This window comes from Hypomesus transpacificus, chromosome 12 (assembly GCF_021917145.1).
Source record: "Hypomesus transpacificus isolate Combined female chromosome 12, fHypTra1, whole genome shotgun sequence".
Lineage (NCBI taxonomy): Eukaryota > Metazoa > Chordata > Actinopteri > Osmeriformes > Osmeridae > Hypomesus > Hypomesus transpacificus.
In genome coordinates, this window is record NC_061071.1 from 4,824,731 (window position 1) to 4,849,983 (window position 25,253).

Here is a 25,253-nt window from a genome sequence, read left to right on the forward strand (position 1 = left end):
TTTTTTTCTCCGAATTGTTAACTCTTTGTATACACATCCCTCCCCCCCACCTCTCTCTTTCTCTGTCTCTCTGTCTCTCTGTCTCTCTCTCTCTCTCTCTCTCTCTCTCTCTCTCTCTCTCTCTCTCTCTCTCTCTCACACACACACACACACACACACACACACACACACACACACACACACACACACACAAACACACGCACACACTCTCACTCACTCACTCACTCACACACACACACACACACACACACACACACACACACACACACACACACACACACACACACACACACACACACACACACAAACACACATCAAAAAAGTGTCCCTCTTTGGCTTGGCTGTTTTCAGCAAGCTGGTTTAACCAAAACTGCCTTACTGGGGCGTAACTATAGGGGGTGCAGCAGGTGCGGCTGCACCTGGGCCCATGGGGTGTCGGGGCCTGTAGCCGGGCCCAAAAACATACACGCATTTATACACCTAAAAAGGCAAACTTATCTCAGTCATGGTTGTTATATTTTTTGGGGGGAAAGTAGCAATTTATACCAAAATCATATGCTTATCCTACATGTAGCCTACTATAGAAAATATCAAAAAACTATTCAATGAAATGAATAAGTTCTTATTTGTTGGTATATTTGTGATTAGCAATGATGATTGCTGGGTAATATGTATGTTGTTTTCCAATGTCAAGTGTCTATATTTGACGATAAAATACACTATAGTTACACCCATTCGCAGGTCACGACAACGCAGTTCATTGAGCACAGCACACCTGAACGTGTAGCAATGCCTTTTAAGCATAAGAGTGGAAGCAGGAAAAGGCAAGAGAAAAAAGAACAAGATGAGAAGGCGGCAAAGCTGCCGAAATTAGATTATTTTTTAACTAGACCATCAACTAGTCGCCAGCCCACGAAGTCTGCCCCGGACGACCCCCCCATGGACGACCCCGACACGGACGTACCCCCTGCTAGCAGCAGTGCAGCAGTTCAGCTGGGATCAGTATCGCTGCCCTCAGACAGGTAACCTATGGCTATTGTGATAGATATACATTTCAAGCCAAGTTATAGCCTACATACATTATGATCGGGCAGGATAACTAGGATACAAGTTGGCTAAATAGTGGTCACTACTAGGTGGATAGCAAATTATTATGTTAAGCTAGCCAATAGCCTAGCAGGGTGCTAGGGAGGCTATTCCTAGGAGGGGGAGGGGAGCCAAATGTAACAAGGTGTTTCCCCATCTATTCCAATGTAAAACGTTTTTTTTTGCGTTAACTAGGGGGTGGGGGGGCCCGTCATAATATCTTGCACCTGGGCCCGTCGTTACTACGTTACGCCACTGATAGGCAGATTTTCTGTGTACAGAGAAGCTTGAGTCTCTTGCTGTGGTCAAGAGGTCACGCAGCAGGTCTCGGACAACACACATATAGATAGGAGAATGTGCACTTTAACCTTTGGACAGAGCAACATGCAGAAAATAGTATAAACAATGAGTGATTGCTGCACCACCTGTGTGGTGTTCTTCCTATGCCTTAAGTTGTGGAATGTCTACCATTTAAGGACATGTTTTGGTGGTTACTATATTTGTATGGTCCAGCTCATATATAATGTCTATCTGAGAGACATGTTTCTCACTCATGCCTATCACTCTGTTGTGGACTGATGGTGTGATCCGAGCAGCTCGATTAATAAACGAAGTCAACTCTTTTTTATTGTGGTGCGTTCCTTGGCCCATCCTCCGGCAGAATATCATCATAACAGCCACTGTCACTGAGGCCTATGCGATACACATCTCAATGCATTGCCAACGATCCGATACATTCAAATAAACATATGAAGCAACTACTAATGCGATACATTTCACCCCTATTGCGATGCAACACAATTCCCGAGTGGAGTGACACGTCCCCCACCCCAGTGTTTTGCAACTTGACAACTGCTATAAAGGGAAACAGTCTACTTTTTGGTCGACTGCTTATGTTGTAAACCTGTGATACAACTCTCTTTTTGTAAAAAAAATGTGTATTGTTGTGTGCTGAAGTTTTTGTAGTAAAGATAATACTTTTTATTCTTAAAATTCCACATTTGCCTCCTTTTTCCTTTTCTTCCATCTGAGTTCCTGGTGAGTAGGTATTTACTGTAGTACACTTGTAACATTCTAGGTCAACGATTAACACTTTTCACTGAATTTCACTCTTGTGCCTCATATTGGAAAGCCCAGAAAGGGTAAGTAGATGTGAGGAAAGCATACATTTAAGAGACTGTCAGGCCAGACGTGGGGGAGGTGATACAGATTTCTCCACTGAAACTAAGGCTGGAAGTACTGTATAATTGGGAGAAGATAACTCATTCTGGGATGGGGATGGTTTACACATATGGGGGATTATAGGGGCCAAAACTAAATAAATAAATACTTGGATAAATAAATAATTATATAACACAAAGCTTAAATAAATTACACAAAATATATAAATGTTACATGTATTTGTGTGTATATATATATATATGTTTACATTTTCATGTGTTTACATTTATTCATTTATACTTACAATTATTCATTTATACTTACATTTATTTATTTATACTTACATTTATTTATTTATACTTACATTTATGTATTTATACTTACATTTATCCACGGTGAAACTTCCTGCAGCAAAATAAATCTGTCGTCCCCCCGTCACCAAGTCAGGGGGCGGGTCAAAGCCTCTGATTGGTGGTTCAACTTGAATCGACTGCTTTTGACTATTCCAAGGTGGCAGCACCTTGTGCGGATTCAATGAATGAAATATTGAATGCTACAGTGGTCGAAATGTTGGCGGAAGCTGAAGAGATGGAGGCACCTGCCAGTTCACTTTTTTTTTACATCATATTGAGAGCTTTGCTGAAATATAGGAATGATATTGGCCCTAACTGACACAGACATCAATGAAAATGTGTTCACGATCCTCAGCGAGATGATACAGCATAGGGGTGGGCATATCGATCTTAAGACCGACAGTGGCCGGGTTGGGAAACCCGGCAACTATCGATACCAACGTTGGTATCAATAGCCTGATTGATAGCGTGATAAGATCGATACTTAAGTTTCATTCCACACTGAGTACACAACTCCCTTTACATCATAGTGGTTGTGCAAACACCGTCTAACTTCGCTCAAACTCACTTTGCCCCTCCACTGCTTTTCTAAGCCCAAAGTATCGGTATTGGCAATACTGGCCCTGTATTTACTCCTTGGTATCGGATCTATACCACATCGTGCAGTGTCGCACACCCCTAGCAGCTGTAGAGTGAGGCGATAAAGGATCCCTCTAGCTTGAAGAGAGCTTGATCGACTGGTTGAGCCTGTCTGGTGTGTAATACTGTTCATTCACCAATCAGAGGCTTTGACCTGCCCCCTGACTTGGTGACGAGGGGACGACAGATTTATTTTGCTGCAGGAAGTTTCACCGTGGATAAATGTAAGTATAAATACATAAATGTAAGTATAAATAAATAAATGTAAGTATAAATAAATAAATGTAAGTATAAATGAATAAATGTAAACACATGAAAACGTAAACATATATATATATACACACAAATACATTTATATATTTTGTGTCATTTATTTAAGCTTTGTGTTATATAATTATTTATTTATCCAAGTATTTATTTATTTAGTTTTGGCCCCTATAATCCTCCATATACACAGGATACAGATGAGACACTTCATGTGTTCCATGGGTCTTGTCATATTGTCCAACTTAAAACATTTGTAGCAATTTGGTGGAACCCGTAGCTCTTCTTCCTATGACCTGCCCAGAGAGGCGCAGGCTAGAGACGTGATGAGAATTGACCACTGACAGCAGTGGAGATGGGAGAGCAGGCTTGAGAAACAGTTTAGAGAATTGTAATCTATATCAACAGACAATATCAAGTTTTGTCCACACATTATTGGTTCTAAACAGTAAAAGCATAGGGCCTCTTCTAATATTATATATAAATAAATCTGATTTTACCAATGCAAAGATGTTTGAAGCCTGTATCACAAGCATCCCAAGTTCTTAGAAATTGTACCCGGGACACACAGTTTTTTATTGGGCAATCACATTGTGGACTTTTCTACGAATCTGCAAATCTCACCATCCACAATCCAAGCAAGGAAAACCATTTGACACAAAACCTTTGCTTGCCAAGATTTTCTCATTGCTCAGGTTGGTTGAATATAGGATTTATTTTGCCACTTGATGAGTGAATAGTCCACCAACAATAGAATGATAGGACAGCTACAATGCATGGAAATATAGATTGAGCCAACAACCATTTTGAAAATCAGTGGTAAGTTAATAAAATGGTTTGATAAAGGAAAGCCACCCCCAAACATTTTTGGTGCAATTAGCACAATTTCACTTTATTTTTGAAGTTCTTTTACAGACTTTCAGGCTGACAGGGAAGTTATTTAAGTCATAGAGGAATCCCCATGTCCTTCAACAAACGTTAATAGAATCAAAGCAGTGAGATAAAGGGTGATCATTTCAGGGAGATATGAAGGTTTTTGTATACTCCTTGAATCTGCCAAGACAAACCCTAAATGTGTCCCCAGTCAATCTTCACAGAGTGAGAAAGAGAATTGTATGTATTGGAAATGAATTGGGAGGTACATTTATAGATGAAGTAAAGGAGAAACAATTCTTCTGTATGTGCCTTGATACTCCAGACTCATCTAAACAGCATATAATGTCTGTCATTCTTCTGGCAAAGCAGCCAAAATACAGGAGTGCCTAATTTATTGCATGCCAGACATAACTGGCAGGTCTTGGAGAAAAGGGAGAAATATGGCCTTGATATCAGCTACATCAAGGGCCAAGGATATGATGGCTGTGCTGCAATGTCTGGGGTGTGCAAGCTAATGTCTAGCATGTTGTAAGAACACAGCCTCATATAACTCCTTTGATGTCATTGAGGTACTTAACTGCTTCATGGAAGGTTCAACTAAAAGACATGGCTTGTTCATAGATGTCCAAAAGGAGGATGAAAAATGACTCCAAGGGACCCGAGACACTGAAGGCTTTGAGTGTTACAAAATGGGCAGCACTAATCTTTCTAATTACCATAGATTACGTTATTACGTTGGATTCAGACCGTGACAAATCAGGAACTGGAGAAGGACCCATATAGCCCCAGCTCAAATTGTGGATGACACATCTGTTTGGTGCCTAATTTCTATGGTATAAATGAAATAATGTCTTGAAAAAATCTCAGAGAGAAAAAAGCTTTATTTGTTTTCATACTTACCAACACTTTTTAAAGTAAAACCTAAGTAATTATATATTACTTAAAACTAATATAGATTTGCACATTGCAAATAATCCAACTGAAAATATATGACAAGCTTTGTTACATTGCCCCCAAAATACAACAAAATATACAGCAAAGCAAAACATTTTTCAGTCTTTTCTTCAGTATCTGTTGCTGTCGCAGCACAGAAATCAAGACTATTCTCATAACAGTAGCCTACACAATTCCCTCATGTTTTACACTCACAGAAAACGAAGTGAATGAATAAATAATTGCACACATCACCTATTATTGCGTGATTTGCATTATGACTTAGTTTGAGTGGATGTGTTCGCGATTAAGCATAGCCACATCAGTAAAGACAGTTTCAATACACAATCTCAACATATGAATATTAAAGTTGTGGAAATTACACTGACCTCACTGTTTAAAAAACTCACCATGTCAATGATGTTGTATATGAACAGAATTCCCGTTAAAGACATGACCAGTTCTAAAATGTAAGCTTGCCAAATGAAAATAAATGTAACTTTTTATATGACGAACATTCCATTGAAGTACAACCTATGACAACTTTTATAATGAAACGTGTAATACACAAACTCATAAGAATATCAATACTAGAATTACTATTTCAGTTTACATGAAAATGTAAGAATTATTGCAGAATAATGGTTTACTATGCATCGCTCAGTACATACAGCATTTGGTCAATATACATGTCACGTTTAAAATGATCAAAGCGCTTAAAATGTAAGCTTAGCATTAGAGAAACTCAAAAACCAAGCAGACATGAACAAAATAATGAAACATTGTCATAGAACCCTGATCAACACATTTCTGTGTTGACTGTTTGAAAGCCGTTGGACCGTAAGTGATTGACCTGTGTTAGGAGGGTAACATTCAGCAGCCATCCGTCAAGACTGAGCTGTCTTCAGGAGGCGTAGAACACTACCCACAAGTCCCTTCTCAGCAGCCTTACCAATAAGAGACAGGAAGTCTGATTAAACTAGATTTATAAACAATGCAACAAATATTGCCCACACTTACCCATGAAATCAAATAAACTACAGACAAAACAAATCAAGCTTGATTCATCATGAAGCAAACAAATGCAAGTCACAATGCAACATTATGTAACACTTAATAAATAGCTTTTATTTTAAAACGAGCAAAACTAATCTGTTTTTGAGCAAAACAAGTATTAAGTAGCAGATGTTTAATCCATGAAAAAAATATAATAAGACATTCAAACAAACCTAAAGCGTCTTAAAACAAGTAAACCATATGAGAGAAAATAAAATGAAGATGAACAATCGTGAAAAAGAGACTGAGTGGTCAAGTCCCGCCCAGTACCCCATGGGTTCCAACCCCACGAACCCCAAAACATTCCTCGGCCCAAACAACATATAGGCCTTGTCCTAATCACTTGCTTCCTTCCCGTTTCCTTCCATTGCTTCCTCTCCTTCTTGCCTGCTAAGCTGCAGTCCCACAGACAGAGGAAGGAAGCCATTGAAGAGAATTTGGACACAGCACTAGCTTTAGGCCAAACTTACTCCTCCCGCTTCAGAGGCAGTCTTTAGTATAATCAGGAAGTGGGAAATAGGTCTATTGCATGAGTGTCGCGTAGCGGACAAGTGTGGTAACACCACACTAGTCTTAGTTAGAAACAGTAAAAGATATATATCAAGTAAACAATCATTTTTAGTTTCCAGTCATGGATACAGTTTTTTGCCACTGATTATTATTTTATGTCACTAATTTCCATTCATGCAGCAGTCAATTCTGTTTATATGAGGGGGATTATTTAAAGGCTGTGTAGGGAAGCTTTTCATTGTGGGGTAAGAGGAGGACTAGACGTGAATGGCAAAACAAAAATGGGATGAAAATGCTTGGCGGAGAGGATCTGGAGCAGCACAAAGAGACAAACCACAACGAGCAGGAACATTCACACACTGAACTGGTACACTCTAAAACTACAGAAGCACTGTACAGAACACATGCAGAAGAAGTAAGCATGTCAAATAGAGGAAATAAACATTGTAAAGGGGGGTCTAGGAGTGATACCATTGGCTCAAAAGGGTAATGTGATGCAGCAAAGACTTATGGGTAGAGATTGGATTTGAAGGTAGACAAATATCTGAAACGGGGTGGAAATAGAACCATTCTGCTTTTAAAAAATATCTATTTTCTAAATAGCTCAAAGTATCATCAAAAGTTGATAATTTGGCTACATCCCACCACACATTCTGCCGATGGCATCACTGAGCAGCTAGAAAATGTAATGAAAAAGTATTTTTCTGACTTTTACAGTTTTTTTGTTTTTTGGGGGGGGAAGGGAGGTGGATTCTGAAATCCAATGACGCAGCACTAACAGAGAAAGATAGAAACAGAAAGAGAGATAGATGAAGAGAGAGAAGCGAGACAGAATAGAAGAATAACACAACTTTATCCTATTAAACATTCAACATGCTTCAACATCATTTCTAGAAAACAAAAGAAAAATCTAAATAATCAACAGACATTTTATTCTGTCCTCTGAAAATGTTGTCCCCCCCCTCTCCTTGAGCCCTTCAGCTTTAGGGGAGAGGGACAGGGAGATCATAGGGCAATCCAGGTTTTATCAGTCTCATCTAGACCCCGTTGGAATACTCTTCAAAATGCAAAAAGGGAGGAAGTGAGGGTGTGCGGAAGTGAGAAAGGGAGGATGCATTTCCTAGAGTATTGAGACGGGGCCCCAGAGTCCAGTGGGCGTGGTCAGGGTCGTGAGGTGCGGGTCATCATATCTGCCGTGGTCATGTGATGGAGGGTTTTCAGCCAGTCAGGTTCTCAGGATGTAGTCATGGAGGAGGGGTCGTTCCACATGGCTGCCACATCTCTGAACCTGCACAGAGGCATGATGGGAAAACAAACCAGCATTTAGTCGTAGGTTGAATCATTACATATTTATGTGTGTGTATGTGTACACAAATGTAACTGTGACTGTATATGTTTTTTTTTGCCTGCGTGCAGATGTTCCTGTTGAATGATAAGGTAAGGCAAGGTCATCTGAAGTATCCCCACAGGGCAATTTGTTGCACAGCCAGCAGTACATACAATCAATTCACAAACGATTAACAGAAAAAAACATATAATACAAATCTAGAATCTATTGGTCTTGCATCTTGGCAGATGATATCTGTGACCAGATGGAAATAACCTGAACTGCCTCTGACTGTTCAGTTGGGAAGAGGTTATTTAGGTTTGTGCCTGCAATTCTACTGCACATTTTAACAATATACAGTGCCCTCCAAAAGTATTGGAACAGTGAGGCCAATTCCTTTATTTTTGCTGTAGACTGAAAACATTTGGGCTTGACATCAAACGATGAATGTGAAACCAGAGATCAACGTTTCAGCTTTTATTTCCAGGTATTTACATCAGGATCTGATGCACAAATTAGAAAATATCACCTTTTTGTTCGAACCCACCCATTTGTCACGTGAGCAAAAGTATTGGAACATGTGACTGACAGGTGTGTTTTGTTGCCCAGGTGTGTCCTATTACATACATTATTCAATCAATAAATACCACTGAATGTCTACACTCAGGTTCAGATTGGGTAAGATAGGTTTTGTCTATGCAGACTGTATTCAGAGGTGAAAACAACATGAAAACCAGAGCGCTGTCTTTGGGTGAAAAACAAGCAATTGTGAGTCTTAGAGAAGATGGAAAATCAATCAGAGCCATTGCAGAAACATTGGCCATAGCCAGTACAACCATTTGGAATGTCCTGAAGAAGAAGAAAACTACTGGTGTACTAAGTAACAGACGTCGAACAGGTAGACCAAGGAAAACATCAGCAGTTGATGACAGAAACATTGTGAGAGCTGTAAAGAAAGACCCTAAAACAACTGTTAGTGAGATCAGCAACAACCTCCAGATGGCAGGAGTGAAGGTATCACTATCTACTGTTCGCAGAAGACTTCATGAACAAAAGTACAAGGGCTACACCAGAAGATGCAAACCACTCATTAGCAAGAAGAATAGGAAGGCCAGGCTGGAAATTGCCAAAAAGTACAGAGATGAACCTCAAAAATTCTGGGACAAAGTTTTATGGACTGATGAGACAAAGATTAACTTTTACCAAAGTGATGGAAAGGCTAAAGTTTGGAGAAAGAAAGGAACTGCTCATGATCCCAAACACACAAGCTCATCTGTGAAACACGGTGGAGGTAATGTCATGGCTTGGGCTTGCATGGCTTCTTCTGGGACGGGCTCATTAATCTTCATTGAGGATGTAACACATGATGGCAGCAGCAAAATGACCTCGGAAGTCTACAGAAACATTTTGTCTGCCAATTTAAGGAAAGATGCAACCAAACTGATTGGCAGAGCCTTCATCATGCAGCAAGATAACGACCCAAAACACACTGCCAAAACAACAAAGGAGTTCATCAGGGGCAAGAAATGGAAGGTATTAGACTGGCCAAGTCAATCTCCAGACTTAAACCCTATAGAGCATGCATTTTACCTGCTTAAGAGGAGACTGAAGGGAGGAACCCCACAAAACAAACAACAACTGAAAGAGGCTGCAGTGAAAGCCTGGGAAAGCATCAAAAAGGAAGAATGCAAAAGTTTGGTGATGTCAATGGGTCACAGACTTGCTGCAGTTATTGAAAGCAAAGGATTTGCAACTAAATATTAAGTCTTATTCACTTAAATATGTTTTAAGTATATCTGTTCCAATACTTTTGCTCACATGACAAATGGGTGGATTCAAACAAAATGTGATATTTTCTTAGTTGTGCATCAGATCCTGATGTAAATACCTGGAAATAAAAGCTGAAACGTTGATCTCTGGTCTCACGTTCATTATTTGATGTCAAGCCCAAATGTTTTCAGTCTACAGCAAAAATAAAGGAATTCGCCTCACTGTTCCAATACTTTTGGAGGGCACTGTACCTTCAACCATGTTCCTGTATCTCAAGGTAAGTCACCCAAACCAGCAAATAAAAGACAGGGTGAAAACAGACTCAATAAAACAGGAATAAAACCTTTTCATAAAAGTGGTGTCAACATTAAAACTTCTAAACTTCCGATAAAAGTACATACAAGGATGAGCATTGCACAAACAACATCATTATTTGGCAAAAATGTTAATTTATGGTCAATTATTGTCCCCAGATACTTGAACAACTTCAACAGTCTCGTCATAAACAAGAGCAGGACGAATAGAGGGAGGCTTTTTCCTAAAATCAATTATCATTTCCTTTGTTTTTGACACATTTATGTTCAAGAAGGAATGTTTGCCCCAGTCACTAAATTCATCCCACCACTGGACTATGATCTGTTTCAGTATTACTGAGGAAGGACACTGAGGAGGGACGGGAATGATGTAACTTGTGTGTGTTAGTGTGCATTCCCCAACCTGGCGTTGATGAGGTACTGAGCCAGGCTGATGTTGGCAGGGGTTCCGGTAATGGTGATCTGGCGTTCTGATGACCCTTCCATGGCATTAGCAATTTTGATCTGTGCCCCAGACATCTGACGGATCTCGTTGATTTTGGTTCCCTGGCGCCCGATTATGCAGCCTATTAGCTGGGAAGAAGATGGAGGAGGGACTTACAACAAGGGAATGATGAGGGAGGAGGGACACAGGCAAGGCAAGCCTCCATCCCCAGCTCAGGGCCCAATGGATCTTGGTGGTATTGCATTTCCATTTTGTAATTGTTCGGGATTGTTCCAGTGATTTTACCTATAAACTCCAATCAAAATACACAATTCAAAATTCCCCAATAATTATTTGTCTGTTCTAAAACCTTGCTCAAAATAATAGATTTTTCATAAAGAGTTTTGCTGAATTATGCTGATTTTTCAAACAAATCCCAAATGGGGAAAGTAGCACACCATTTCTTTGCTCATGTCAAAGGCGGCATAGATTAATTATTACAGTAAGCCAGGACCTTATCTTAGTTTTGCTAGCTTTAATTCACCACTCACACACACGGGCACAGACACACACGCACACAGTTCACGCATACAATCACTGAGTAACATACAGGCCCAGATCCATGCACACACACACCCACAGACACCAACACAGACACAGATACAATTAGTCATGGATACGAACAAACACTCTCTGTCTCTCTCTTACTTACACATACACATACACACACACACACACAAACACAAGTACGGGAATCCACTGAGATCCTGTTAGAGATTAAATGTCCCTCATACTCACATCATTGGGAATGGTGAGTTCATGAGTACTGGCCTGGTTACTGGCATCCAGACCTGCTGTGAATGAAGAAAGAGAGAGAGAGAACGAGAGTGGGAGAGAGAGAGGGTGTGGGTGAGAGAGGGGGGCGAGGAAGAGGAAAGATCCAAAGGGAAAGATAAAGGGGAAAAGCAAGAAAGAGAGGGAGGGGAGTTAAAAGGGAAAAGAAAAGGGAAAGACAGAGAGGGATGGGTGAAGAGAGAGGAGAAACAGCATAAAATAGAGGTGGATGGGGAAAGGTGAAATAATCTAATATTATGTAGCTTTCTAGACCTGCGACTGGTTTTAGGGATCTTCCTGGAAAGGCCACAGATGGTCAGGACCCACCTGTGTGAGCCCAACAAACACGTACTGTGTTTCAAATGTTTTTGTTAGTCGTCCATTTCCAGAGCCTCAGCCCTAAGATACATTCAGTATGTACCCAACACAACCTCAGACAAGACCAAAGAAAGAACGAAAACGAAAAACGACCTCCCCGTCAACGTCAACAATAGCAACCACCAGGGGGCGATGACACTGGCAGCACAAAGACCGACAGGAAGAGAAGGCGGAGGAGGAGGAGGAGGAGGAGGAGAAGGAGGAGGAGAAGCAGGAGAAGAAGAAGAGAAAAGGAGAGACAGACCTAAAGAGAGACAGTGAGAAAAGAGGAAAGGAAGAGTGTGTCTCTGGAGGTATAGAAGAGAAGGATATTGGTAAAGGGTTGTGTTGTAGGTGACTACGTACCGGGGAAGGCAGGGGTGGTCTGTCCAAGGGGGGTAAAGGGGGTTTGCTGCATAGCCAACTGGTGGAGCTTGGTCAACTGCTGAGGGGGGTAGGAGGGACAGCAGAACTATGAGGTCATTGTTAAAACACACGCGCGCGACTGAACACACACACACACACACCCAGGTCTGTCACAGAGAAAGGCTACAAGAAGACAGTGAGGATTGGCGGATCCGCAGAGACACAGAGGCGTGGAAGAGAGTGACAGAGATAAACAAAGAGAGAGGGGGGAGGGTGGAGGGATGGAAGAGCAGAAACTCATGGAGGACTTGGCCTGAGTTTTGGGAGCATCTGTTTAAGTGTCCATTTTAGTGGTGGTGAGTATTTGTTGATTGTATTTCCTGGTACTGTAGATTGAAACACGTGGGTCAGCACAAGCTCAGCCACCCTTACCTGACCATACAGCTTGTGGATTCCTTGTTGCAAAAAGAAGCACTGTCCTTGATTTCCATCTTTAGTGAGCTACCCTTCCTCAAAAACATGAATTGAAGAGATTTAAAAAGAGAATTGAAGAGAATTCAAAAGAGGTATATAATATCTGTAACCCACATGAATGCCTGGAAATAAGGTTACGATATGGTAACGATTTCATTCTCCACAGGCACCTGTGGTTGTTGGCCACAGTATATTCAAACAACAAATCTCTTCTTCTAATTTCTGTTTATTCTGTCTTTTTCTATCCCCATGTTTTCACAGGCCAAGCCTTATGGAGTTGGGCTCCTGACAGAATCCAGAGGAAGAGAGTAATTTCAGAGTTGAAAGAAACAGAAATTACCCTTTAGAGAAGTTTTATTAATATTATCGGTTAATATTAATACGAGGAGTGGAAGCAGAGAGAGGAATAGATTGTGGGGACTGGAATAAGATGGAGAGTAGAGAAAGAGAGAGAGTCATAAAAAAAAAGAGAGAGAGAGAGAGAAAGTGAGGAAAGGCTGCAGTGTGTTTTAGAGACTCACATCTGGATGCGGGATGGCATACTGTCCCTGGATGGTGTAGGCCTGGAGGAGGAAGAGGAGAGCACACTTACCATCTGTGGACTGTAGTTCCCCAGTACTACCACTAGATGGAGTGGAGTAGCTTCATTTTGAACGTATTACACCAAGCCACCTTACAACATCCTGGAAGTGCTTAAATTCTCAATAAAGTACCCATTTACATTGATTACATAGCCAACTAAAGTATACATAGTATATATATAATCAAACATACAATGCAAAACAATATGACAGCAATATGAAGCAAAGCTCATGCAGGAATATGTTTTCTGAATGGAGGTCGGGAGACCCATGTAATGTTAGAGAATGAGATCAACTGTGACCAGATTAGATTTTTTTTTATTACAAATGCTCACAGGAGTTAATTGAGAACTAGGCAACTAGCTCTACTCATGATGATCTAAACTGATCCCAGATCAGATGACCTGACACAAGGAGAGTACAGGGTGCTGGTGCTTGCACTCAGACAAAAGAGTCATCCATGGACCTATTATTGAGGGGGTCTTCAGATGAACGTATTTTGATTTTGTGACCAATTTCCATGTAACTGATTCAAACACAATATGTCCAATGGTGTAAGAACCAGTTTGTGTTCTCAGAATTGTGTGGAAATGTGCTGAGGTAATCAAAATACATTCATATTATTTGTGTGCTTGGGTGGGTCATAATAGGAACACGGTGAACATGGTCATGCTAGTGGGTGTGAGGCAAGGTTGTGGTGAGGTTGTGACAAGGTTGTGACAAGGTAGTGTTGAGGTTGTGACAGGGTTGTGTTGAGGTTGTGACAAGGTTGTGTTGAGGAGGGTGAGTAGAACCTGGAGACACTAACAGGCAGTGGCTGGTGCTGCAGTAAGAGGCTGAGGTTGGCTCCCGAGGCCCCCAGGGGGTCCGCTCTTACCTGGCCACCTGAAAAGAGGACCGGGGTGGAGGCAGGCTTGGGACGGTAGGGGATAGTGGCACCTTTAGGTGGGGACTGGGGAGAGGGGAAAGAGGGGAAAGAGGGTGTTAGAGAAGTGGGAAGTGTGCCGGAGAGAGAAAAGAGAGACTATATGAAAATAGTTGTGAGCGAAGGAATGCGTGAGAGAGAAATAGTCCGAGAAAAAGACACTGTGAGTGAAGATAGTAATAGTGTGTGTGTGTGTATGAAAAAGAGGTACAAGTAAGGTACAGACTAAGGGATAGCGCTTAGGGAGAAGGCAGACAGTGACATCACACATGCATGTTCTTTACAGACACCATGTTGTGACATCACTTTCTGGTCCACAAGCAGTGCCGGTCCTAGCCCCGGGCGAGTTTATCACTTGCAACCCCCACCCCCCCCTTACCAAGTAATCTTGTTCCGCCCCCTACCCCGCCCCCCGAGAGTACACGGAAGGAGGACCGCTACTACCTGGCGGCACAAACGACGGAAAATGCTGCACGGCACCGTCTCAACAGGCAGGGGTGCCTGCAGCTGCCTAAAGGGGGCGCCAATATGCCAATTCCTCATAAAGTGAACTGATAGATAAGAGAAAAACGCGCAGAGATGAAAAAATGTATAAATGCTTGTGCGCCCCCCACGTAACATGAAAAAATGCCGCACCGGGCGACTGCCCGGTCCGCCCGTGCCTAAAACCGCCCCTGTCCACAAGAGGTGCATTGAAAATGTAGATCAACCTGACTGAATCGGACAGTGTGGATTATTGATAACGAATCCTACAATGAATCCTACAGTTGACGATCAGCTGTGAATACTGTTTCTAAGAGTGGGTAGCCTTGATTCGACTCCTGAGTCATCCCACAGTACTCTACCTCCAGCATCACCACACAGATCTGCTTCACACACTGGATGATGGCCTCCGGGGCACCAGAGATGGTGACTGCTCGTTCTGTGGAGTTGGGCAGCATGTCCCCTGCCACCTGCACCTGAGAGCCGGTGGACTGGGGTGGGATGAAAGGGGGAAGGGGTGGGGGCGGGGGCAGGGTCCTGTTGTTAGTCCTCAAACCCTTCTAGTCAGGCAGCAATACAATTCTGTCATCACCACCCACCCCCACCAACTCCCCCCCCCCCCCCCATTGCACCACTCACCTCTCACATCTGTTTACTGTTGATCGTTCTCATTAAACCCATTATTAAATACATTAGTAGCCGCCATTGCTTACCTCCCGCATCTCTTTGATTTTGGAGCCCCCCTTGCCTATGAGGGAGCCACACTGGCTGGCCGGCACCACCAGACGCAGGGTGACCGGGGGCTTGCTGGTGGCTGGGCTGTTGCTCATGGAGTTTATGATATCCTGGGAGGAGTACACAGAGGATGAATGGAAGGAAAGAAGGAAGGAATCAAAGAAGGAAGGAAGGACAAAGTCAGTGTGTGGTATGACAATTTGTGTGTTGACCCCATGTCTGCAAATGTATTTTGTGTGTGTATGTATTACCTCTTCAAACTTGTAGGCTATCATGGCGAAGGCCTTGAAGATGGCGTCTGTGGGTCCAGTGATAGTGACTATCCTCTCTGGACAGTTACCCTCAGAAATGTTGATACGGGCGCCACTCTGGAGGACCAACACACACATATACACACACACGCACGTAAATACATTGGCTGTGTTTTTACTGAATATGCATATATGCAATATGCATCTTTTTGAACTTTGCCCCACAACAGCTTCACAATTTTTTATAATTTTTTATGGGAGATACATTATTAAATTCATTTATAAATCCATCCATCCATTCACTTTTGATTCATTGGCTCATTCATCGATTTATTCATTCATTTATTCTGCACTTACCTCCTCACGCATCTTCTTCACCGTCTCTCCTTTCTGAAAGGAAAAAACAGACAGATCTATCAGATACCTGACCCGACCTACAGAAAGAACAGATACGGTCAACTCCAGAATTATTGGCAACCCATGGCAAAGATGAGTTAAAAGTGTGATAAAAAGTCACCTTTTTGTAATTAATTTTCATTTCACATTAGAGCAATCCAAACTTTAATGGAAGAAAAGTCATTTTGAGAAAATCAGATTTTAGAAATCTGTCAATTATTGGCACTACATTGAGTGCTTTGTAGAAGCTCACTTTGCCAAAAAAACTGCACCAAGTCATCTCCTTAACATCTATTGAGATTGGAGAATACAGAGCATGGAATCTGAGAGCATTCCTGTCTCCAGAATCTCTCCAGACTATCCAGGGTCTTAGGTCCTCTCTTGTGCACTCTGCTCTTCAGCTCATTCCACCGCTAATAATTCTGGCACTCATGGTTCGAAAAATATTTATTTCTTAATGACAGATTTATTTTCTCAAAATAAATACTTCAATTGAAAGTTGGATTGTTCTCTTTTTACAATGTGACATGAAGTAGAATTACAAAAGGTTTTATAACACTTTTTACTCATCTTTGCCAAGGGGTGGCTACAATTCTGGAGTTGACTGTAGATCTATCAGAGTTGTATTTTCTTCACAGTTGGCTCCTAGCATGGAACTGATACACTTGTTTCATCTCACTGGGTACAAAACATAAGCGCTCAATACTATAGTTCTTACCTTGCCAATAATGCTGCCCACCTCCTGGAGAGATAAAAAGACCTGAGTCAGTATGAACATCCTGACGCTAGTGTTTGGACAAGACAGGTAGCTTTGATGTCCTTCTTATTGGACTACAACCACTTGTTGCTTGCAATTCTCAGAGGTGGAATGCAGCCTACCTTGCCGTGCATCAGAAGCCTGATGGTGAGGGTAACGTTTAAGCCACCTTCTGACTGGACTTTGGTGGGTTCCATGTCGGGATTAGAAGTATAGGAAGGGGTTTGGTTGTGTGAAAGAGGAGCGTCCCAGGGCCAATGAAAGTATGATGGAGCAGCCAGCCAACCAGTCACCTGCAAGACGTAAACAAAATTCCTTTGGTCTCCATCTTCTCTGCATTCTGTGTTTTTGATTACACAGCACAGGGCTGAATGTGAGATATATGGTAAAAACACTTAAAAATAAAAGAGTTACATATGAGGTAAATATATGTCATATCATATGAGTGTGTCAGTCTGTCTGATCCTAGGGACTAATTAAGGATGTCTGTGATTGGACGTGGCTCACTCAGAAGCCTGTGCACCTTTCTGATCTCTCTAACCCCTGTGATGTAACAACTCAGATTGTCGTGCTAGCGTTGACCACAAGGGAGCACTCTAACAACACAACCAGCAGTGGACCCATAAACAGGATAGAAAAAATTAATATAGAAATCTAAAAAACAAAAAGAAACTGAAAAAGAAACAGAAAATAGGGGACAGATTGAGATCGAAATAGGGTGTGGGTTGCACGAAGGATATCAGTTTCACTCAGAACACAGATAAAAGATATACGGTGTACAATCCTTCGAGCTGAGGTTCAGGCCATGTAATCTGACAGTCTGGATGGTTAGATGATCATTTGGGGAGATGATACAATAGTTAAATAGTTAGGTTGAATGTTGAAACATGGCATGGTTGGATGTTGGACGGATTGTTCAATTGTTTAATTGTATGGTTGTGTGGTTGAATAGTTGGATGATAAAGTGGTTGGATGGTTAGACAAGGTCATATGGTTTCATGGCAGTGCTAGGAGTTGTGTGGTGCGGTGGTTTTGGTAGTGCGATTGTGTGTTTTGGTGGTTGGTTAATGGAGTGATTGGTTGGTGCAGTGGCAACACAGATAGACTACAGGAGGTCTCACAGATCAGGCCAGGGAGGGATTCTGCTGCCAGATGTCTTTCTCTCCAATCTCCAACAGGAGGCCAGATTACGTAAACAGCCTTAATCTGGGTTTAAGAGGCGGGCCTGGCCAGTGGTGGAGTTTTGGGCAGAACCAAGGGACAGAAATAAACCCTGTAAGACTGGGGTCCTATAACCAAACACGCAATGGAGAGAGAGAGAGGGAGAGAGAGAGAGAGAGAGAGAGAGAGAGAGAGAGAGAGAGAGAGAGAGAGAGAGAGAGAGAGAGAGGGAGAGAGAGAGACCAATTCACGACCAGTAGGTGTGTATATGGAGTATGAAGTAGCTGTCTGAAGCTCTATCTCTCACTGTAAAATACTGTCAACCGAAGCTAAGATTTAGGACTGTCTTTTTTGGTTAACAATTTGAGTTTAATTCAACTGGAAACAATTAAATTAGATTTGTATTGTTTCCATAAAACATTTTGAAAGTGTGTTAGAGAATTTGTGTTTTGGTGAGTCTGTCCTGTGTTTGTTTTGGTGAATACGTGTGTGTTTGCATGGGTGACTATGTCTGTTGTTTGTGTCTGTGTTTTTACAGGGTGTATGTGTGTGTGTGTATGCGTGTGTACACGTGTGTCCATGTGTAAGGTAACACAAGGTAAGAATACGCACTTCCCTTTCGGCGTCTTTCCTACGTGAATGAGGTCATCATTAAATGAGATATGTACTTCCATGGTGAAAGCCTCTACTGCTCTATGCTGTTGCGAAGCACAATAGAATTAGGTCAAGGCCCTCTGAATCATACTGATGGGTAGGGGTGTATGTGTGTGTGTGTGTGTGTGTGTGGGGGGGGGGGGGGGGGGGGGGGGGGGGGGGGGGTTGGGGGTTCCCTGAAGCCAACTGGTTCTATGTTATTAAAACAGAACAAGGTGCAGAACTTGCAGCAACACACTATCCATCCAACTATCCAAACACCAATGGGATTCTGATGTTCATATTTGAAATCAATGCTAGGTGAATTTATTGAACTCCAAGGACATTGAGGACTATAGTAGTCTACTACCACTTATACATTGACATTATACATTGACTCTGATTATGGGGTTCTGAGATCACCAATGTTCACATCATCATAATGATCTTCATCATGCAACAAACATTTGCACACACGCTACACTTGGTTCCTAGTTTTTTCCCACAGTTACTGATGTTGATCAAGGAGAGAAGTTAGAACATTAACCAGCTGAGTGTGATAGTTTAATTTAAAAAAGAAATTGAAAATAAATAGAGAATTTCTCGTGACATCTGATGGTGAAAGTGGGTCATGGGCGTCGTGGCAGGGCTGCTGGCCTCCTCTAAAGCCGCTATTGAATTAATCACGCTTTATGCTCGGATGGACAGGACCGCAGCGCACAGAATGCCTCTTCCTTTCTCCCTCTCTTCCCTCCTACCCTTTCTCCCCCTCATCCTCTCTCCACTCATCTGCCAACAGAAAAGAGTAACACTATTCGCACTATCTGGGGAGCTCCACTTCGACTCCTTTTTCCTTCCATCTTTAGCTTCTCCTTTTGTGCGTCTCACAATGAGCAGTCTCCAAATATAAAGGTGCGCTGGACTGCACATAACAGGAAACTCTTCACTTTAACCATGTCTAGAATGGTAGAGTAGTGGGAAACATATGGCAGGAAGGTCTGTGAGGCTCTAAGTGGTTGAGGTTTGTCATCATGACAGGTGGGAGACTTAAGTCGGCTTCAATTTCCCCTATTCTTTCTCTCCCAGATAATAATATCTATCCTTCCAAATTACTCTCTCAAATCACAGACTCTGATTATTGTCAACATAAATAAGTGAGTGTGAGAGAGTCAGACAAAGAGAACCCTGAGATGTGTAAAAAAATCAATAAGAACATGTTGTGTGGTACAGTAGGAGCAGTATACTAATGTAGGCCAACCCTTGGTCATCTGTCCATATTAATCCTCAGAGCTACAGATATGTCATTATGATATTTTCACATAAACCCTCCATAAGTATAGTACACTGTTTAAGCCCAAAGCCACAGTATCAGAGAAAGAGAAAAATAGAGAGGCAGTGAGTGAGGGAGCAATCACTAACATCTGATTGGTGCCTGCTACCTTAAAATCTTGATTTAGACAAACAGTTGCAATGGTTTGTTCTTTTGGGGAATTGTATTTGCTTTTATTGTGGCAACACTGGTGTCTGTCAGCTCTAGTGGTCTGTAATCAGATTCTCCTCTGAATTATTTTAACCTTTAGACACTTAAAAAGCGAAGGAAGTCATCAACAAGTGGGTTGCACAAACAAACACACAATTTGTTGGTGAAAATTGGAGATTATATTTTAACATGAAGGGGGTTGAGGACAGAGACAGAAGTATTTGCCAAGCTTTAATCATTGAGAAGAACCGTCTGAAGTCTAAAACAACAGAAGTATCTGTACCATGAGTAGTCAACTTCTGTTGGCTACATTAACGTCACCAAACTTCGTAGGCTTCCTATGCGTGAGTGTCCTTGAATAGACCTCGCCCCATGGGGATAAACCCAACAATTTTTGTCCAACATCTCAGTACATTAACCAAACCTTAAATAAGACAGAATGGCAATTTAAACCCAATTTCTTATTAGTGCCAGGAGGGTTTCACAGAAGGAAGCTGCACATGCTCCATATGCTTTTACTTGAAACTAAATGTATTTAGTTTGGGTCCTGATTATCACCCATATCATTTTTTATTGTTTGGTGGTAAATCCTGGTTTTTGTTTTTACTTGTAGTGGTTCAAAATATTTCAGAAATTCATAACAGATGAAAACCTAAAGCTCTAAATACTCCTAATACTAGGAGTACTAAACCTACTAATACTAAACCTAAATACTCCAACTTATTTCAGTGAGCATTTATGTATGATAATTGGCCGTGTTTAAAATCACTTTGAGCATTTCATAAAGCCCCAAAATGAATGTTAATGAGGACCCACAACTTTTTGAAAACATGAAGTGGCGGGGCTCAGGCGGAAATTGGGGTGTTTAGTAACTCTATAATGAGTAATGTACAGAAGAACCACCTATGGCATGGCAGGTTTGTTCAGTCTCTCTATCTTTCAGCTTCTTTAATAAAACTGATTAAGAAAGATTCCAGTTATTAAAAAGCACTTCAAAAGGCTCTAAAGGTCCAAATAAATAATTAAAAAACAGACAAGGGTTGAATACAATAGTTGCCTATTGGGGTCTCAAATGTATGCTCCCAGTTTGCTGGGATGTGAGCAGTTCTGGCCTTGTTTGGCACTCACATGGCATGGTGAGTAGGCCCGGGTGGGGGCGTCTAGCAAACCAAACCAAACGCCCCTCCTCTACGCCACTATGACAGCATGCACTAGAGCTGTCACCCCACATCAACCGCTCGGGCGTTGAGACCAGCCTCCCCAGCCCCAGTGTCAGCCCCAGTCTCTCCAGCCTAAGCTTCAGTCTCAGTCTCTCCAGCCCCGACTCTCATCCTAATAGCCTCAGCCTTAAATTTAGCCTGAGGCTTCGCCTCTGTTCGCCTAGTAACAACCCCCACCTATATCCCCAGCCTCAGTCCCAGCCTCAGTTTGTCCATCCCCAGCCGTAGTTTCAATTTTCTTGTCCCAGCCGCCACCATTGAGCTCTAGCCTACAAACGCCAGAGCTAGCCTGTTCACTGCAGAGTGTAATAGTGAGTAGATGGCAGCAAATATGCTAGCTAGTCCTAAGCTAACATTAACTCTGGTTCCCCCTCAAAATCCCCCCTCCCTCCCATTTGTCCTCAGCAGGGATGACAAAAAAACAAGGTTATTAAACTCCTGTATAGCAACTAGAGTTCAGCAGAGAGCAGGGAAGCGGCAGAGCAATGCGCAGCAAGCGCACCATGTTGTAATGAGACAGAGGAGAGCGTGACGTCGGCCATTTTAGATTTGCCACGATCCAACATGAGATCATGATGAAGTCACTGGATACGACAGATGGACGGACGGACAAAAAAACACCCTGAAAAGCCAGACAGGCTGGCTGGAATGTCACTAAAGAAGCCATTCAAGCTAAAGAGGTCTCGTACAAATCATAAGATAAAAAGTAAACTATTGTGGAAGAGTTTGAATGTAATAGTATTACATTGTTGGTACCCAACTATTTCCATTCTATATGGCATGATATTTGATTGAGCACTTGTGAATCGTCGTCTTAACAGTATTCCATCCATCGGTGAGGATGAAATAATAAAACAAAAGATTCACAGTACAATAGTAGTAATCATGATAATAAATAAACAGCTACCTTGCTTGTTTTAACTCCTGATATCAATTCTAGATGTTGCTGCTTTTTAAACCTGACTGTCTCGTCATGGCCGTACATCTTTAGGTGCACCCCCTGCTCTACTTTCACCAAGAAGATTGGAGCTAACATCTAACGACATCTTCGACTAACAAGGCGATGGATAGAGCTAATATCGGCCTGATGATAATTGGGGATAACGATCGTTGTGAAACCCAGACACATCAACTCCATTGGCCATCAGGTTTAGTTAGCGCTCACAAAGGAACAAGGTCAACGCTCAGCTTCATTGTCGTTCTCTATAGAAAAAACATACTCATACATGTAATTTGTCAGACTGGTTAACGAGTGGTGTCGGAGCAATTAAAACCATCAGGGACTCTAGCATGTTGGAACAGAGTTTCTCGAAATGACAGCAAAGGCTCCCACACCAGGGACTATGGGGGAGACAACAGTTACCGGGGTACAAACAGGAGTCACACTGTCTATTCTCAGGGGGATATGGGAATATTTTCACAGCACATGGGGTTAGTCTTTGTATTTGACTACTAGAGGGTACGGAAAGACACAAATTGGTGGGACAATGAATTAAGTTGAACCTATTGTCATCGTACATAGGATCGCAAAGTAAACCTGATCTAAATAACGACGGCAAATTAGATAATGAATCATTGATATGTCAACGAAACACATCCGTGGTTTAGACTATGATACCGTTCACTGATGTAAAGATAAAGTCCCTTGATTATGAATTATTGATGCAGTTTCCTGACTCGGCATTGGTCAGCTTTTCATGCAAGTTTGAGAAAAGAGGCTCAACAAGCTTTTTTTATCCTGAATAGTTTGCTACTACTGTCCATACATGATCCTATATTTAGTATAATTTTATCCATGAATATTTTCATTGAGTTGATGACACCATTGTTACCAACCATGGCCCTGAAAAAAAACCAAATTTAATATCTTAAAAAAACAAGCTTTACCTTTGCGCTGCTTCAAACAGATGGCGACTACTTTCGACGTTTCGCAAAAGATGACAATAAAAAAAAACTGCACAGAGAGAAAATGATTTTTCCTCTTTGGCTCTACCCAGGTTGAATCATGGAATTTGATTGGACAGCGAGACCAGGTCACATGGGCGACGCGTGGATTCCGTCACTTCTCCGAATTGTACGAGGAAACGAATACGCCTGGCGTCCTGGACCAACTATACTGTACATGATTTGGTTGTGACATCCCAACAGGAAGGGTGCAGATATGCAAGGGGCTGACTGTCCCCTTATCGCCCCCATATCACCCCCCCCACGCCTCCCCCCCAAACACCACCCAAGGGGGCAAGGGGAGGGTGCCCAATGAGATACAGTGGCATCAGGGATTGGGGTTGGGGGGAGGGGCTGAGAGTAGTGGGGAGGGGGATGGAGAGGTACGCATCAGAGCTCAAGTCCCCCTTGGGCACTCCTGTGGGACAATTGAGCACCCAGTCAGTCGGCCCTCATCCATCTACCCAGGCAACCAGCCAGCCAGCCAGTCAGTTCATCTATTGATGATCATAGATGTGCGAACCAAAGTATTGAATCCGAAACTATGGACAGAGAGAAATACCAACCTTAATACCGTGACAGAGTCCTTGGCTCCCCTCATCCTCACACTATACTTCCTAACCTCTAGTGTACTATAGCCCCCAAGGCGCTGGGCACTGGAGGAAGGTATGGGGGTTCAGTCAAAGGGATACGGAAGGGATGCAGAGGTCACATGAAACCACAGACACACCAACACACACGTACACACAGACACACAGACCACTACCGTCCTCCTGATTCTATGTTCCCTGGATTTTAATCCATGTGTGTGTGTGCATATATCTGTGTGTGTGTGTGTGGAATTACAGTGAGATTTAGAGGCATTCCGTCCAGATTATCCAATCCAGAGTAAATCCAGCGCCTGTGTCAGATGGACAGTTGTGCAGGGTTTAATCCCACGTCGTTAGGCTTTGGCCCTAGCAGCAGCAGAATGCTGGGTGGTGTGTGTGTGCAAGGGGTGAGCGGGGGCGGGGGTAGGGGGTTGTTGTACACACATGTCCCCCACCCCCCACAGCAATGACCGCCATACAGTGTGTGTGGGGGAAGAGAAAGGGGGTGATGGGGGTACACATATTGGATTAGCGTTGACCTAGACAGAGTAGATGGTGAGGCAGCCAAAGAGAAAAAAAAATAACATTATTTAACCCAGATGCCCTCTTCTCGGTGCCATGACTGTAGTTGTAATCTCAGTTTAACATAGAAAACCATAAGATCCTATATCCCAAGGTTTCTAAAAATGTGCATCTTGTTTGGCCCCAACCCCCTCGCTCCTTCTAAAACACATGCTGGTAGCCCCCCCCCCCCCCCCCCCGTCAGTAAAACAGCCCATGGGATAAAGCTACAAATAGAGCATTAAATTTGCTCCACATTGAATCATAAAAGAGGAAGTGGATGTTGGCTAAAACAGAGCAATGCGTCAAAGAAGATGTGCTTTATATTCATAACAATGATGGCGTTCCTTTTCCAAATCCCACACTAGTATTACAAAATAGCACTAGCTCCCCCAGCTCGGCCCAGATCAATACCAAGCCCAGTCCAGTTCGGTACAGCTCAATACCCAGCCTATCCCAGCCCAGCACAATACCTAACCCAGCCCAGCACAATACCTAGCCAAGCACAGCCCAATACCCAGCCCAGCTCAGCCCATACCTAACCTGTCCCCGCTTGTCCAAGCCCAGCCCAGACCAATACCTAGCCTGTCCCAGCCAAACCCAGCCAAATACCTTGCCCAGCCCTGACCAGCCCAGCATGGTGTCAGGGCATGGGCAGCTAATGTGGGCAGACGGCCGTGAAGGACAGAGACATCAAAGGACAGTCGATCCCGGGGACTGTTGACTGGCGCCATGAGAGTAACCAAAAGGGGCGGAGCTGACCCCTCTGAGGCCATAGATGAGTCTATGTCT

General features: G+C 42.6%; 1 protein-coding gene across 1 annotated transcript; it reads right to left on the reverse strand.

Annotated features, from left to right (window-relative positions):
• Nucleotides 1-7,582: 7,582 nt before the first annotated feature.
• On the reverse strand, nucleotides 7,583-23,315 carry LOC124474675 (poly(rC)-binding protein 3-like). Its single transcript, XM_047031045.1, has 13 exons — nucleotides 23,254-23,315; nucleotides 16,995-17,165; nucleotides 16,834-16,857; nucleotides 16,077-16,109; nucleotides 15,720-15,836; nucleotides 15,447-15,578; nucleotides 15,096-15,224; nucleotides 14,203-14,277; nucleotides 13,266-13,307; nucleotides 12,271-12,349; nucleotides 11,512-11,564; nucleotides 10,693-10,862; nucleotides 7,583-8,166 (listed from the first exon to the last, which is right to left on the reverse strand). The coding sequence occupies exons 2-13, from the start codon at nucleotides 17,067-17,069 to the stop codon at nucleotides 8,112-8,114; spliced, it is 984 nt and encodes a 327-aa protein (XP_046887001.1). The 5' UTR covers nucleotides 17,070-17,165; nucleotides 23,254-23,315; the 3' UTR covers nucleotides 7,583-8,111.
• Between the last annotated feature and the right edge of the window lie 1,938 nt (nucleotides 23,316-25,253).

Excerpts from the sequence above, each read along its gene's own strand:
- LOC124474675 (XM_047031045.1), bottom strand. The coding sequence starts at position 17,069 with ATGGAACCCACCAAAGTCCAGTCAGAAGGTGGCTTAAACGTTACCCTC. Across the intron at positions 15,837-16,076 it reads TGAAGAAGATGCGTGAGGAG|AGTGGCGCCCGTATCAACAT; the intron begins GTAAGTGCAGAA and ends TTGGTCCTCCAG. Across the intron at positions 12,350-13,265 it reads ATGCCATCCCGCATCCAGAT|CAGTTGACCAAGCTCCACCA; the intron begins GTGAGTCTCTAA and ends TACCCCCCTCAG.